The 12,720-nt window shown below is 51.9% G+C and overlaps 5 protein-coding genes across 5 annotated transcripts; 3 read left to right on the top strand and 2 right to left on the bottom strand.

The window, feature by feature from the left end:
* The first annotated feature begins 334 nt into the window (after window positions 1-334).
* BDR25DRAFT_23859 (uncharacterized protein) lies at window positions 335-1,331 on the top strand. The gene has a single exon (XM_033685643.1). The coding sequence runs from the start codon at window positions 393-395 to the stop codon at window positions 1,140-1,142; it is 750 nt and encodes a 249-aa protein (XP_033548699.1). The 5' UTR covers window positions 335-392; the 3' UTR covers window positions 1,143-1,331.
* On the top strand, window positions 1,182-2,225 carry BDR25DRAFT_367738 (uncharacterized protein; the record flags this gene model as incomplete). Its single annotated transcript, XM_033697017.1, has 4 exons — window positions 1,182-1,280; window positions 1,337-1,690; window positions 1,752-1,854; window positions 1,932-2,225. The coding sequence occupies 4 exons, from the start codon at window positions 1,182-1,184 to the stop codon at window positions 1,967-1,969; spliced, it is 594 nt and encodes a 197-aa protein (XP_033548700.1). The 3' UTR covers window positions 1,970-2,225.
* A 782-nt stretch (window positions 2,226-3,007) lies between these two features.
* Window positions 3,008-5,459, bottom strand: BDR25DRAFT_23824 (RNA polymerase II transcription factor-like protein). Its single transcript, XM_033685628.1, has 3 exons — window positions 5,187-5,459; window positions 3,165-5,100; window positions 3,008-3,072 (listed from the first exon to the last, which is right to left on the bottom strand). Exons 1-2 carry the CDS (start codon window positions 5,317-5,319, stop codon window positions 3,278-3,280), a joined length of 1,956 nt encoding a protein of 651 aa, XP_033548701.1. The 5' UTR covers window positions 5,320-5,459; the 3' UTR covers window positions 3,008-3,072; window positions 3,165-3,277.
* A 287-nt stretch (window positions 5,460-5,746) lies between these two features.
* BDR25DRAFT_260445 (2-oxoglutarate dehydrogenase E1 component mitochondrial precursor) lies at window positions 5,747-9,825 on the top strand. The gene is made up of 4 exons (XM_033686651.1): window positions 5,747-6,185; window positions 6,252-8,299; window positions 8,348-8,721; window positions 8,784-9,825. The coding sequence occupies exons 1-4, from the start codon at window positions 5,994-5,996 to the stop codon at window positions 9,323-9,325; spliced, it is 3,156 nt and encodes a 1,051-aa protein (XP_033548702.1). The 5' UTR covers window positions 5,747-5,993; the 3' UTR covers window positions 9,326-9,825.
* Window positions 9,826-10,056: 231 nt separating this feature from the next.
* BDR25DRAFT_333850 (dynein regulator) lies at window positions 10,057-12,151 on the bottom strand. Its single transcript, XM_033692879.1, has 3 exons — window positions 11,909-12,151; window positions 11,686-11,851; window positions 10,057-11,633 (listed from the first exon to the last, which is right to left on the bottom strand). Exons 1-3 carry the CDS (start codon window positions 11,944-11,946, stop codon window positions 10,452-10,454), a joined length of 1,386 nt encoding a protein of 461 aa, XP_033548703.1. The 5' UTR covers window positions 11,947-12,151; the 3' UTR covers window positions 10,057-10,451.
* Between the last annotated feature and the right edge of the window lie 569 nt (window positions 12,152-12,720).

The following is a 12,720-nucleotide window of genomic DNA, read 5'->3' on the forward strand; positions in this document are numbered from 1 at the left end:
GAGATCTGGAGGCTTGCGGACTTGCCGCAAGCGGACGGTCATTGACTGCAGACCAACCTGGATACCCTGAAGGTTGCTGTGTGCAGATATGCAATGAGTCATTATCTGACATCGATGGCTTTACATCTCCCATGTGGCCTCACAAATTCAACTATTCCAGATGCCCAGCTCTTCGAGGAATACTGCAGCCTAGCGGCGGCCATCCCCACGCGCAGCTACCATCGAAGAGCTTCTGGATGCTCTCGGATAGAGAAGGGGATAGGGCAAGCAAGACGAAACGAACTAGCCCTAAAACACTAGATAGAATGCAAGGATGGCCTCAGGCTCGATTTCTAAACGCCAAATTTCTCAGTTCCTTCTATCATTTCTTGCACCTCACAGGGTATCAAGACATGATCAGACCCTTCGCAATGGTATCGGAAACCGGTAGAGTGATAACTATTCAGTATCGAATACTAATAGCTCGTTCCCACCAGTCGTCCTGGTTGTCATACATGATCCCCGCTTGTCTTTCCTCACACCAAGGTGTTGTGTATAATGAATCGGAAATTCTTTTGAAAATGATAAGGTTCGCACCCCATCTACTATTTGGTCTCGTAGGGCTTAAGCATAGATGGCTTGCGGATCGGTTGACCAGTGATGCGGATCCTGCAATTAATGGGCCAGAAGGGGCGCCCTTGCAACAAATCAAAGTACCAGTAGCACCTGCCGTTACTGCAGAAAGGCCAAGGCGTGAGGTCAGCGTGACCGCTATCAGACCACGTCAAACATCGGCAAAAACCGAGAATCCGTCTTCGCTGGATACGAGAATATGTGGTTGGTGTTTTTCTAGCTTCGTCGTGCTGGCGCGGTCGATGATAGATGGCTGCATCGTTCCCGAACTGTGCTCTTTGGCTTGCCTAAATCTGGTAGCCGGGTGGGCTTTCCGTGCATGCCCACCATTTATTGTGTTGGGTGTTTACAATTGTATTCCAGGGGATCGGGGTGGGCGAGGTAACGCGAGCTCATCGTCGCCTTACGAGTCCTGCAGGTGGGTTTCTAAGCCATTGAATTTCCGCAAAGATATAAAAGGATTGTCCATTCTTGGACGCGGGAATACATCCCTTAAACATCTTTGGATTATCCATTCGACCAGTCCATAATAGCGCTTAGGTTTTTTGAAGAGAAGTAAATCCCCAACCATGAGTCAAGCTCCGCTTGCCCAAAGCGCCGATAGAGCAGTCCTTTTCGCTCGATTGGGGCTGTCAAGCCAAAACGAGTCCGTCCACAAGATGATGCTGGTAAGGGTCCGACTATGAGACTAATGAATCGATGCTAACTTATTCCGCTGCAATAGGCCGAGGCACAGGTTGGAAGAGATCGCCTGAGTACTCAACCGGCAAATTTAACAGCGCAGTCGAGTCAAGATCCTAATGTGCAACCTTACTACAAGTGGGACGAAATTTCGGAGACAGCCAAGCACAGGGAAATTCTGGCTATTGTCAAGAGGGCTGATTTCCGAACGAGGCCCTACTATGAAATGGGTAGTTACTATGAAGGAGGAAATGAAGAGAATTGGGTAATAAGCCCCTGGTATAGGTGCCTGGTCGCTGACTTGGGAAATGCATCCTGGAAGTTCCCAAGAATTCACCACATGAGTGGCATTCTGACCGGAGGACTATTCGACGGTGTATTTCACAAGCAGGACACGGTGTGCTGAAACCAATCCCCGTTTGTGGCAGCAGGTGCTAATTGGCCTATAATCTTGGCAGGTAGTCCGTTGGTACTTGTGGCACAGCTTCCGGTACCGAGACAACAGAGACAACAGCAGAAACTCTAAGGCCACGGTCAACGGAGCTCACCAAGGACATCCGGGTGAGTACAGCTTCAGATTGAATAAGAAATAAAGGCCCATTGTCCATCCTTAGGAGAATTACACTGACCTAAAATAGGACCTGGACTACCGTGGGACCCAGCCCGGCATTGTTAGACCAAAACAGTCGACCGGCCTATGGCTACGTGTGACAACCCTGCAATCAATTGTCGGCCAATACCATTATATGTAGATGTTGAGGGTTCATGGGCTTTGTCGGAAGTAACAAGCCACCGAGTAGATGAAGCTGCTTGAACTCTCCTGCAAACCCCTACTTCTTCAGGTGTATTGTCTTGTTTCAGCCATCTCTTGCTCTTATTTGGTCACCTTTCGGCTTTCGGCCATCACCTTAGAGATATGTTGATCGCTCGTTATTTCGGCTTGTCAATTCATCCGTCTTTCGGTTATTAGTCTACATTCTTTCACGTCTCGGCCATGAACTCATTCGCCTTACTTACTGTATAGACGCCTCATGACCTATCACATTCCATATTTGTCTATGTTTGTGAACAGTGCGTAGAGTCTCGCGCCAGATTAGTTAAATTGTGGCAGGGTGATGGGTGGTTGTTGAAGTAAGCTTCGAGACGGATCCGTTGTTCCCTGGTAAAGGTAGCAAAAGGGGGCCCTAGGCCAAAGTAAGTAATATGCTGGGCCGGCGAGGACGAAAGGAGCATGAAGCGTGATAGCTACTTCTTCGAGTATTGGCAGTCATTTGCACTCTGGAAGTGCTTAATGAAGCCAGCAAAGCTCCAGGTCATTGTGATTCAATGGGTCAGGGCACAGCAAGGCTTAAAAGAGCCTCCCACGTCAACTCTGCATTAAATTGCATACTGGTGGGATCGTTGATGTCAACCTGCTGGGCCTCGGTGTGCTGTTCTCCTAAAACTGGCAGCTCGCCGATAAGTCAGGCCATTACTTCGACGCCAATGCCGATCATTGCCGAACGAATTTGTGACATCAGCACCACGAAGTTCTGATGTAGGACAAAAATTATCCGACGGCTCAACAATCATCCTACGTATTTGAATTCACAGTGACTCGTTATGGTGAAAAGGCCTCTTTGCTCACCCACACATATAGCTCAGTGAATTATCTGAATGGTGACCTACAGACTGAACACTGCCAAGGGTTGTCCTTCAGACCCATGGCCTGTTTAAACATTGTCACGGAAAAATCATGGTCATAGCGGCGGATGCGCGCATACACAACGCTGTTCTCCTCTGTTCTCCTTGTAAGGATTCTGTCAGACATGTATCAAGAACTAATTCTGTGAAATTAGAAGAGGGGATGCAAAAGGAAAGTAGTGGTTTACATTTGATGATAGCAGGCCACATTATTTCCGGATCGGCATGGATCCTGGTTCCCACACGCCGTCGCTATGCAAAATAAGAATAATTAACAACAGTCCAAATCTTGACCCGCGCCTCACATTACATTCGGTTGAGTGCGGTCCGCAATTTGCCCCATTTGATCTTGACGAATCTTCTTGTACTGTTGAGTTGCGGAATCTATAGCTCGTCTCAGAGGGCTCATGATCTCATTCACTGCTTTTGCACCACCCTTGACCGTGCTGGGATCGAACTTCTTCTTCTTGCCAGTTCGCTGAGTATAGCTCTCATTTTCTCTTCTCAGTTTGTCAAGCCTAGCTAGGCGCTCGTTCTCAGCGGTGTCTGCAACAGCCTTGATTCTGTCGAGTGACTTTTCCAAAGTTTCAACAAGCTTTTGGACCTCGGTCGCACGCTCAGAGTCCCCTGAATAGAATACCGTCCAAAAGTAATGTAAGAACTCCACGGTGGTGTTGTGTGTCATGGACAGCGTATCAAATACTGATTGTGAGAGCCCCAACTTTGCAGCCTGCTCGCTAGACGCAATGCTGTGGGATGATGAGTAATCATCGTCCTGTGAATGACGCTGTCGGATAGCTTTGTTGATCTGTGCGGTGGCGCCCGTCCGAGCAGATATACTGCCCACTCTCGGCTTCTTAGAGGATCCTTCTTCATCACTACTACTCTCGTTGTTAAGCCCGATTGCAGCCTCAAGGTCAAGCCCAGCAGTTTTACTTTTGCCGGATGATATACTCTGAAAGTCATGCTGTAGCGCAGACAGTACTTGAGCAGGAGAGCGCTTAGTGTATGTTGAAGCACTGCTTGAGGTGTGCAATCCTTGCTCAGCTGAAAAGAATTGGTCCTGATTCTGGATCTTGAGAATTATTCTGTTGTCGTCAGCTGCTCGTTGCAGGTCTCGGAGGCGTAGTTGCTGGTAGGTCTCCTCATCTATTCCCACTGGCGCATGGGGATCAGCGTCAGACGATGGGACATCGGCCATCATCTTCTCGCTCATTCTGTTGAGTACGCGCAAAATTGGGACCTTGTCCGCAGAGTTGGGCCGCATGGTATAGTCTGGTCGATTGCCTAAGCGTTGGCTGTGGTTCTGCTCGTTGCCCTCCAGATCAATGAAATGCGGGACATTAGTCATGGTTAGTTGTCGAGAGTGTTCATCGTCATCATCAAGGTTGAGATACTTGTCCAATTTCGGGTCAGGAGCGTCTTGCTCGGTAATTTTCTCCCCCTTAAGCTTCTTGTATAAGCGGCTTGCGAAGAAGCGAGACCAAAAGTCTCCCTCGCGCATTGGAGGCACATTTTCGTTGTACACCTTTTTGGTCAGGGGGTGTTGGTTGAATATTAGGTGGATCTGCTCCTTGGAGATGCTGAGCTTTTGGGTGCCGTCCTCCGTGTGCATCTTCACGACAGAGAGTACATTGTAGGTTCCTTGACTCTGAGCTCTCTCTGCGGCGTGTGACCGTAGAAGGTGCAGTCGAGTAGCCCAGAATTGTGTGGCAAACTGGGAAATAGAGATGGTGTCTGGTTTTTCCCGAAGGGCTTGATCGAACCGCTGCCGCAGAGCCGGGCTCGAGTTGAGCAACGACTTCTGAAGCTCAGCATCCTTTATCAACCTTGCATCACCATACATATCCTCCTCGGGTTTCGTGCTGGCGGCCACCGTCTGAGTGGGGACCCCGATTGCAGACGGACCTCCACTGTTCTCTGTAGACGGGAGCGGTGTCGTTGCATTCTGCGCTTTGAAAGTCTCTATCCACTTCCGGAGAGCACCTGTGACTGCTTGCTGGTCATCCCGAGCAGCGGCTGAGGTGAATGTAAACGTGTGGTTCTCCGGTTGCGAGGCAGACGGCTTCTGGATGACGATCTTGATGGAGGCTTTGGTAGCAGTTGCGGGAGTTTGCTGGAGATCTAGCAGAGGGGACAGTTAGCTCACATGCAGCCCATGTGTAAGAAACGGCAGATATTCCGTATGCCAAGAACAGGCATAGGCATACTTTGAATTTCGATGACACTTATCGCCAGCGGCGGAAGCGTGCCGCTGTTGGACTTCCAGGACACAGTACGACCGTCCGCAGACAGGGAGAGCTTGCCATCTTGCTTCTTGTACTGCGCAGAAGCTTCTGACATGCTGGAGGAAGACGAGTCGTGCGTTGTGGGATGTCGTCGCGGACGCGAGAGATTAATCCACTAGTGTTAGCACGGACCGGCTTCGAAATCACGTGAAGGATAATCAGCTCTTAGCCCAATTCCAGCCAAGAACTCTGCACGATGAACGCGGCCGCGGAAGTGTGTCATGTCCTGCATCATTGTCACAAGCCTCCGTATCGTGCTGTCAGCTGTGGCGCGTGCAACGCTTCTTGCCTCCAAACTTGCAGCAGTGCTGTCTGATTGGGCGTAGATGGATCCTTGACTTCACGCTGTACTGCGCGAGTACCCTCAGCTTTTCCTTTCGGATGCTCGCGGTGTGTCAAAATTTTGTCCTAGGGAGCGAAAATGGCGCATCGGCATCCGCATCTAATGAAGACGCACCAACATGCATCGAACTGGAGCCGGAAGATAACTTATGGATCCCCAGATGAAAGAAAGTCCTTGAGCCATATTCGAGGTCTTGGCGTGTGGCTATTTCTCGGTTTCTCTTAGTCAGCTGCGGCCAGCATCCGCCATGAGGGACTGCTCTCCTCTTTTACCCATCCATTACTTCACTGCTTCACTGCATACCCTACACTCGGAGCACGCCTTGCCTTGCCTCTGCTCTAGCTATTTCATGCCACTCTTCTCGAATTCCTACTCATAGGTCAATCATGTTGCGCGTCACTCTGCGGAAATGCAGCCGACAGCTCGGAAGCTGTTCCTCGAGAGCAGGCTTGTCCACCCTCTCCGCCTCCGCACCCAGGACAGCTCTCGTCACGAGTCGGAGACATCTTGCGCTGGCTTCGCAACACCAGCAGCAGAGGAATTATGCCATTGCGGCCGAGGATACGGACAAGGGTGTTGTAAGTGCCTCTCCCTTCTCCCGCGGTTCGAAATCATAGCCACCATAGCTGATACCCGTCACACAGGACCCCAACGACTCCTTCCTCCAAGGCAATACAGCCAATTATGTCGATGAGATGTACATGCAGTGGAAACGCGACCCTTCGAGCGTTCACTACTCGTGGCAGGTCTACTTCCGCAACATGGAGTCCGGCGACATGCCCGTCTCGCAGGCCTTCCAGCCGCCGCCAACCATCATTCCCGCACCACACGGCGGGATGGGCCCAGACATTCGCCCTGGCCTGGGAATGGCGCCTGGGCAGGGCTCTGACGTCATGAACCACCTGAAGGTGCAGCTGCTCGTCCGCGCATACCAAGCTCGAGGACACCACAAGGCGAGAATCGACCCATTAGGCATTCGAACCGAAGCAGAGCAGTTTGGCTACAGCAAGCCTCGTGAACTTGAGCTGTCGCATTACAATTTCACCGAAAAGGACTTGGATCAGGAATTCACCCTTGGCCCTGGCATCTTGCCGCGTTTCAAGTCGGAGGCTCGCGAAAAGATGTCGCTCCGAGAGATCATCGCTGCTTGCGAGCGTCTGTACTGCGGCTCATATGGCGTTGAATATATCCACATTCCGGATCGGGAACAGTGCGACTGGCTTCGTGAACGCATCGAGATTCCACAGCCATATAAGTATTCGGTGGATGAGAAGCGTCGCATATTAGATCGCTTAATCTGGGGAACCAATTTCGAAGCTTTCCTGGCCACGAAATACCCGAACGATAAGCGATTCGGTCTTGAGGGAGGCGAGAGCTTGATTCCTGGCATGAAGGCGCTGATCGACCGAAGTGTCGACTATGGGGTCAAAGATATAGTCATTGGGATGCCTCATCGTGGGCGTCTGAATGTGCTTAGTAACGTTGTCCGGAAGCCAAACGAGTCAATTTTCAGCGAGTTTGCCGGAACTGCCGATCCGTCTGACGAAGGATCCGGAGACGTCAAATACCATCTGGGAATGAACTTTGAGCGCCCTACGCCTTCTGGAAAGCGTGTCCAGCTTTCTCTAGTCGCGAACCCATCGCATTTGGAGGCTGAGGATCCAGTGGTGTTGGGTAAGACGCGAGCCATCCTTCATTACAACAATGACGAACAGGAAGCCCGTACGGCAATGGGAGTGTTGTTGCATGGCGACGCCGCCTTTGCTGGGCAAGGCGTTGTCTACGAAACTATGGGCTTTCACTCGCTTCCCAAGTACCACACTGGAGGAACCATCCACATCATTGTAAACAACCAGATTGGTTTTACGACTGATCCCCGTTTCTCCCGCTCCACTCCCTACTGCTCCGACATTGCCAAGGCTATCGATGCCCCCGTGTTTCACGTGAATGGCGATGATGTGGAAGCCTTCAACTTCGTTTGCCAGCTTGCTGCTGACTACCGCGCTGAGTTCAAGAAGGACGTCGTCATTGACATGGTGTGCTACAGGAAGCAGGGTCACAACGAGACTGATCAGCCCTTCTTCACGCAGCCCTTGATGTACAAGCGAATCACGGACCACCCACCTGCGTTGGACATCTACACGAACAAACTCTTGGAAGAGCAAACTTTCACCAAGGAAGACATTGATGAGCACAAATCTTGGGTATGGGGTATGCTTGAAGAGAGCTTCACACGCAGCAAAGATTACCAACCCTCCGCGAAGGAATGGCTCACATCTGCCTGGAACGGTTTCAAGTCGCCAAAGGAGCTTGCAACTGAAGTCTTACCTCATTTGCCCACCGCGGTTGAGGAGACCACACTAAATCACATCGCGGAGACGATTGGAAGTGCCCCTGAAGGTTTCAATGTACACCGCAATCTCAAGCGTATTCTTGCAGGCCGTACGAAGACAGTCGCCGAGGGCAAGAACATTGACATGGCCACTGCGGAAGCCTTAGCCTTTGGTTCCCTTTGTATGGAGGGCCACCACGTGCGTGTATCGGGTCAAGATGTTGAGCGGGGTACTTTCTCGCAACGTCACGCCGTTTTGCACGATCAGGAAACTGAAAACACGTACACCCCCCTCCAGCACGTCAGTGATGATCAAGCCACCTTTGTCATCTCAAATTCGTCCCTTAGCGAGTTCGGAGTGTAAGTTTCCTATCCATCAACCTATCTAGTCTTGCTAACTTTTCGCAGTCTAGGTTTCGAATATGGCTACTCTCTTTCCTCACCAAATGCCCTCGTCCTGTGGGAAGCTCAATTCGGCGACTTCGCAAACAACGCGCAGTGCATCATTGACCAGTTCGTCGCCTCAGGTGAAGTCAAGTGGCTTCAACGAAGCGGCCTCGTCATGAGTCTGCCTCACGGTTACGATGGCCAGGGACCCGAGCACTCGTCTGGTCGTATGGAACGATACCTCCAATTATGCAACGAAGATCCGCGAATTTTCCCGTCACCAGATAAGCTCGACCGCCAGCATCAAGACTGCAACATGCAGATTGCATATCTGACTAAGCCGTCCAATCTGTTCCATATCCTGCGTCGACAGATGAACCGTCAATTCCGGAAACGTGAGTTTTCTCGCTGTGATACCCTACAGTGAACGTATCAGCAACTTACATGGTCTATCTAGCACTTATCCTTTTCTTCTCTAAATCCCTTCTACGCCACCCAATGGCTCGCTCCAACATCGACGAATTCACTGGTGACTCCCACTTCCAATGGGTGATCCCTGACCCTGCGCACGAAACGGGTGAAATCGGCCCCAACGAAGCCATCCACCGCGTCATCCTCTGCACTGGCCAAGTCTACGCCGCCCTTGTCAAAGAACGGCAGCTCCGCGATCTCAGGGACGTAGCTATCACGCGCATCGAACAACTGCACCCGTTCCCCTGGCAACAACTCAAAGAAAACCTGGACTCGTATCCAAATGCGCAGAATATCATCTGGTGCCAGGAAGAGCCGTTGAATGCGGGGGCATGGAGTTTCATGCAGCCCAGGATTGAGACGCTACTAAATCAGACAGAGTGGCATAATAGGAGACATGTTATGTATGCGGGTAGGAATCCGAGTGCCAGTGTGGCGACGGGGTTGAAGAGTGCGCATCAAAAGGAGGAGAAGGATTTGTTGGAGATGGCGTTTAGTGTGAAGCAGGATAAGCTTAAGGGGGAGTAGATTTGGTGGATACGGTGGTGGAGTGGGGTGCTTTGTAGGATAGGATTCGATGGCTTCACTCAGCTTTTTAGTTGGGTATTGCGTGTGGGACTGAAAGGAGAGTGCGTGCATATGGATGCCATAATTTGTGTGGCGGAAACAAAATCATCCCTTGTGTACTATTCCCCCCTTTCTCTTTCGGTTTTCTAGGGGTTTCTAGCCTGCGTTCTGAGATAAAGCACACACATCTTCCTCTCTTCCCCTTTCCTTTTTTTTTTGTTTGGGATTTGGTGGTAGTCAGCGCACGTTGGACAGGAGGAAGGCTTGGAACATTTTGTGTCTTTACTTGCATACTTTAGCGTTTGTAGATTATTATGATGTCTATGAGCATTGAGTGTAGGATAAAAGTTGGTATGTTTGATTCCCTGATATGTGTGTAGGGCCGTATATACAGACTTATGTTGCTAGAGGGTAAAGTATGTTCTCTGACTTTAGGTATAGAGCGAGTAAGTGAATGTGAGTGAGTGTTATGAGTGAGTGAGAGAGGGTGGTGATAGTGATGGTGGAGATGAAGTTGAAGATGTTTTGTGCAAGGTGGAGATATGGGTTGACGTAAGAATAGGTCGCACCAATGGCAGCCGCCTTACCACGTTTGGACACAGCCAGAGATGCCAAAAATCAAATCATGAGAGTATGGTATTCCATTATTCCTCTTCCCCCCGACAAAGCAGCAGCAGTATATAGTATTCTAGCGATGATCCACAGTCATCCCAACCTAACCCAACCTAAGTAACTGCGTTGTCCCGCGGGTTTCCCACGCCAAACTCCGATACGCCACTTTCAGCGCTGAGTAAGAAGCAAGTCGACATCAAAAGCTCGAGAGAGGGGTATGCTTACATGGGTCTCGTGAAGAACAAAGGAGAAAATAGTAAAAGTCCGCAGATTGTCCGGCAGTGTACTGTAAGGAGAAGTGATATTCAAGTCGACCGTAGCTATAGCCTACGCTCTTAATCTCTCGAAGCTGTGTCACCCTGAGAGCTTCTTATCTTTCTGAGCTTTGATAGAGCAGATAGGCATTTCAGACTCAAGATTCGAATTGCGTCCAGGGGTGTCCGTCGCACCTCTGCTCAAACGCCTGCATCTCTCCTTATGACGCGAAGATGCGGACGTTAAGATCCACGCTACCCGTCGCAATGACACATCTTATCCCTGCTTTTGAAGCTCCTTCCTCTTTCTTCTTCGCTACGCCGTTTACAGCTGTGCCATTTGTTTCCCCATTGACCGCTACATCTTTGACTACGTTTGGCGCCCAACGAATGCAGCTTACGAAATGACCATGTGCATCCTCGACTGTTTTCACGCACCGGCCTTCCTGCGTGAGATCCCAGCAGCGGATCGTCTTGTCGTCGCCCACCGAAAGAAGGTATTTGCCTCCGGGGTGAAAAACTAGACCTCTGACCCAGTTGTCATGGCCGACAAGGGTTTTGATGAGCGTTCCTCGGCCGTCCCAGAGCTTGATTGTTTTATCCCGTGACCCTGTGGCCATGAATTCGGCGGAGCTGCTGAGCGGAGGCGGTTTCTTAAGACCGGCCAGGGAAGCGAGGCTCGAGTAGGATACTGGAGGCGCTATGGCGACGCACTCGATGAAGTGCTCGTGGCCCAGAAATGTGCATTTAGCCTCGCCCGAGTTGGCGTCCCATAGTCGTGCCGTCTGGTCGTTTCCTGCTGATAGTAGCCACCGGCCGTCAAAGCTTGGCGCAACGTCGCGTACCCAGTCTCCGTGGCCCCGTATTGTCTTCACGCAGTATCCTGTTGTGACATCCCATACTCGCAGTGTCTTATCCCGGGAGGCAGATACGAGGAGGTTGCCGGAAGAGGGCGAGCCAGCGGCGCCGCTGGGGACGAAGCGAATTGACGAGACGGAATGGTCGTGGCCAGGGAGCGTGCGGATGTTCTTGTAGTCGTCAGAAGGGTCCCACAGTTTGATGGTCAAGTCGCTCGAGCATGATGCTAGAAGTGTTCCGCCCCTTGGTCCGCCAAAGTCGACGTCCAGCACACCCTTGGTGTGTCCCTTTACTGTACGCTCCAGTTCTCCCAATTCCCAGTCCCAGATTTTTATTGTAGTGTCTTCAGAGCCGGAGGCGAGGGACGAAAATATGGGGTGGAAGGCGACGCATGTGATGGGCTGTCGGTGCGACTGGAGGGTGTGGCGTGCAGGCGCTCGAGGTAGCCAACTTGTGGGGTCTTGGTTTCTGCGCAGGAGGGAAGTCGGGGTTGTCGAGTCGAGTTCATTCTGGAGGCTCTGATTCCGCTGTTCTAGTTCGAGGACCTGAAGCAGTGAGCATCTCGACCGCGCAGAGAAGTTTCTGGGGGAGAACAACCTTCTTCTGCAGCCGCACCACACTGGTCCACTTTTTCTCCAGCAACCCCTCGTACTTCTTCCGTGTCGCATCGTCGAAGCTCGCGGGGATGTTGGCTTCTTGTCGCAAAGCCACGATGGTATTTGGAGCATTGATAACGCCGAGGTATGCCACTATGGCCTTGTTACTGTCCGCATGCTCCGTTAGCATATCGGCCTTAGGGATGTTGCAAAGGGCACCCTACAGCTCCTCTGCCTGCCGATCTGTCAAAATAGTGCTCATGGCTGCGCAGTGTGTTCATCCGGGGCCGCGATCAGAGGCGACCATGGACTCAAGGAGGCGGTTCTAGCTTGCGGGTGCCGGCCGACGGGTTATGCGCAATGTTTGGAGAGGGATTGCCGGGAGTCTTGGCGGGGGGATGGGTGTTGGAGATTTTGCGATGAGCGGTCGGGGGGGGAGGGGGACGAAGAGCGCTTTTTGGGGGGGGTGAGTGAGAGGGTCCGGTGAAGAGTACGACGAAAGCGAGTGCAGCTGGTGAAAGCGACAAGCAGGTGGGGGATATAGCAGGGGGTGACTGAATATTTTGAGGCCCTGATCAGAAGCTCAGCCTGTGTCTCATGGGGCGGCCGATGATGTCTTCGGTTGTTGTGGGAACGGACGCCCAGCACGCAGCCGACAACGAAACTTTGCGGCACCACCACCCCCCCCCCCCCCCCCCCCCCCCCCCCCAAACACCACCAAACCCTCACGACATACATCCAGCGCCGGCCGAGACAGACAGTCGCGCCTTAGACACCCTCCGGGACACGTCCAGACACTGTTTTGCGCGCGATAATACGCCATCCCCCCACAGTACCTGGGTAAGTCGCCTTACCCTTCTCTGCGCTTTCCCTCTGCAGCCCACCAGCCCACCACGTCGCCATGGCCAACACGCACAGCCCCCCCCCCGCGCTGTCCTGGCTGTGAGCGCCCCCCTTCTCCGCGCTCTATGACCGCCTACATGAGCCCCTCCCTCCCAAACAATGTCACTGACCCGTCCCCTAGCTTTCCTCTGCT

Source organism: Lindgomyces ingoldianus (assembly GCF_010093535.1).
Source record: "Lindgomyces ingoldianus strain ATCC 200398 unplaced genomic scaffold BDR25scaffold_13, whole genome shotgun sequence".
Taxonomy (NCBI): Eukaryota; Fungi; Ascomycota; class Dothideomycetes; order Pleosporales; family Lindgomycetaceae; genus Lindgomyces; species Lindgomyces ingoldianus.

What these genes read in the sequence shown, in the direction of transcription:
- BDR25DRAFT_333850 (XM_033692879.1), bottom strand. Translation starts at nt 11,946, where the DNA reads ATGAGCACTATTTTGACAGATCGGCAGGCAGAGGAGCT. An exon ending in GATCGGCAGGCAGAGGAGCT is followed by an intron (nt 11,852 to 11,908) that starts GTAGGGTGCCCT and finishes GCATGCGGACAG; the next exon opens with TAACAAGGCCATAGTGGCAT. An exon ending in TGGTGCGGCTGCAGAAGAAG is followed by an intron (nt 11,634 to 11,685) that starts GTTGTTCTCCCC and finishes TCACTGCTTCAG; the next exon opens with GTCCTCGAACTAGAACAGCG.
- BDR25DRAFT_23859 (XM_033685643.1), top strand. Translation starts at nt 393, where the DNA reads ATGATCAGACCCTTCGCAATGGTATCGGAAACCGGTAGAGTGATAACT.
- BDR25DRAFT_23824 (XM_033685628.1), bottom strand. Translation starts at nt 5,319, where the DNA reads ATGTCAGAAGCTTCTGCGCAGTACAAGAAGCAAGATGGCAAGCTCTCC. An exon ending in AAGTGTCATCGAAATTCAAA is followed by an intron (nt 5,101 to 5,186) that starts GTATGCCTATGC and finishes CCCCTCTGCTAG; the next exon opens with ATCTCCAGCAAACTCCCGCA.
- BDR25DRAFT_260445 (XM_033686651.1), top strand. Translation starts at nt 5,994, where the DNA reads ATGTTGCGCGTCACTCTGCGGAAATGCAGCCGACAGCTCGGAAGCTGT. An exon ending in AGGATACGGACAAGGGTGTT is followed by an intron (nt 6,186 to 6,251) that starts GTAAGTGCCTCT and finishes CCCGTCACACAG; the next exon opens with GACCCCAACGACTCCTTCCT. An exon ending in GAACCGTCAATTCCGGAAAC is followed by an intron (nt 8,722 to 8,783) that starts GTGAGTTTTCTC and finishes TGGTCTATCTAG; the next exon opens with CACTTATCCTTTTCTTCTCT.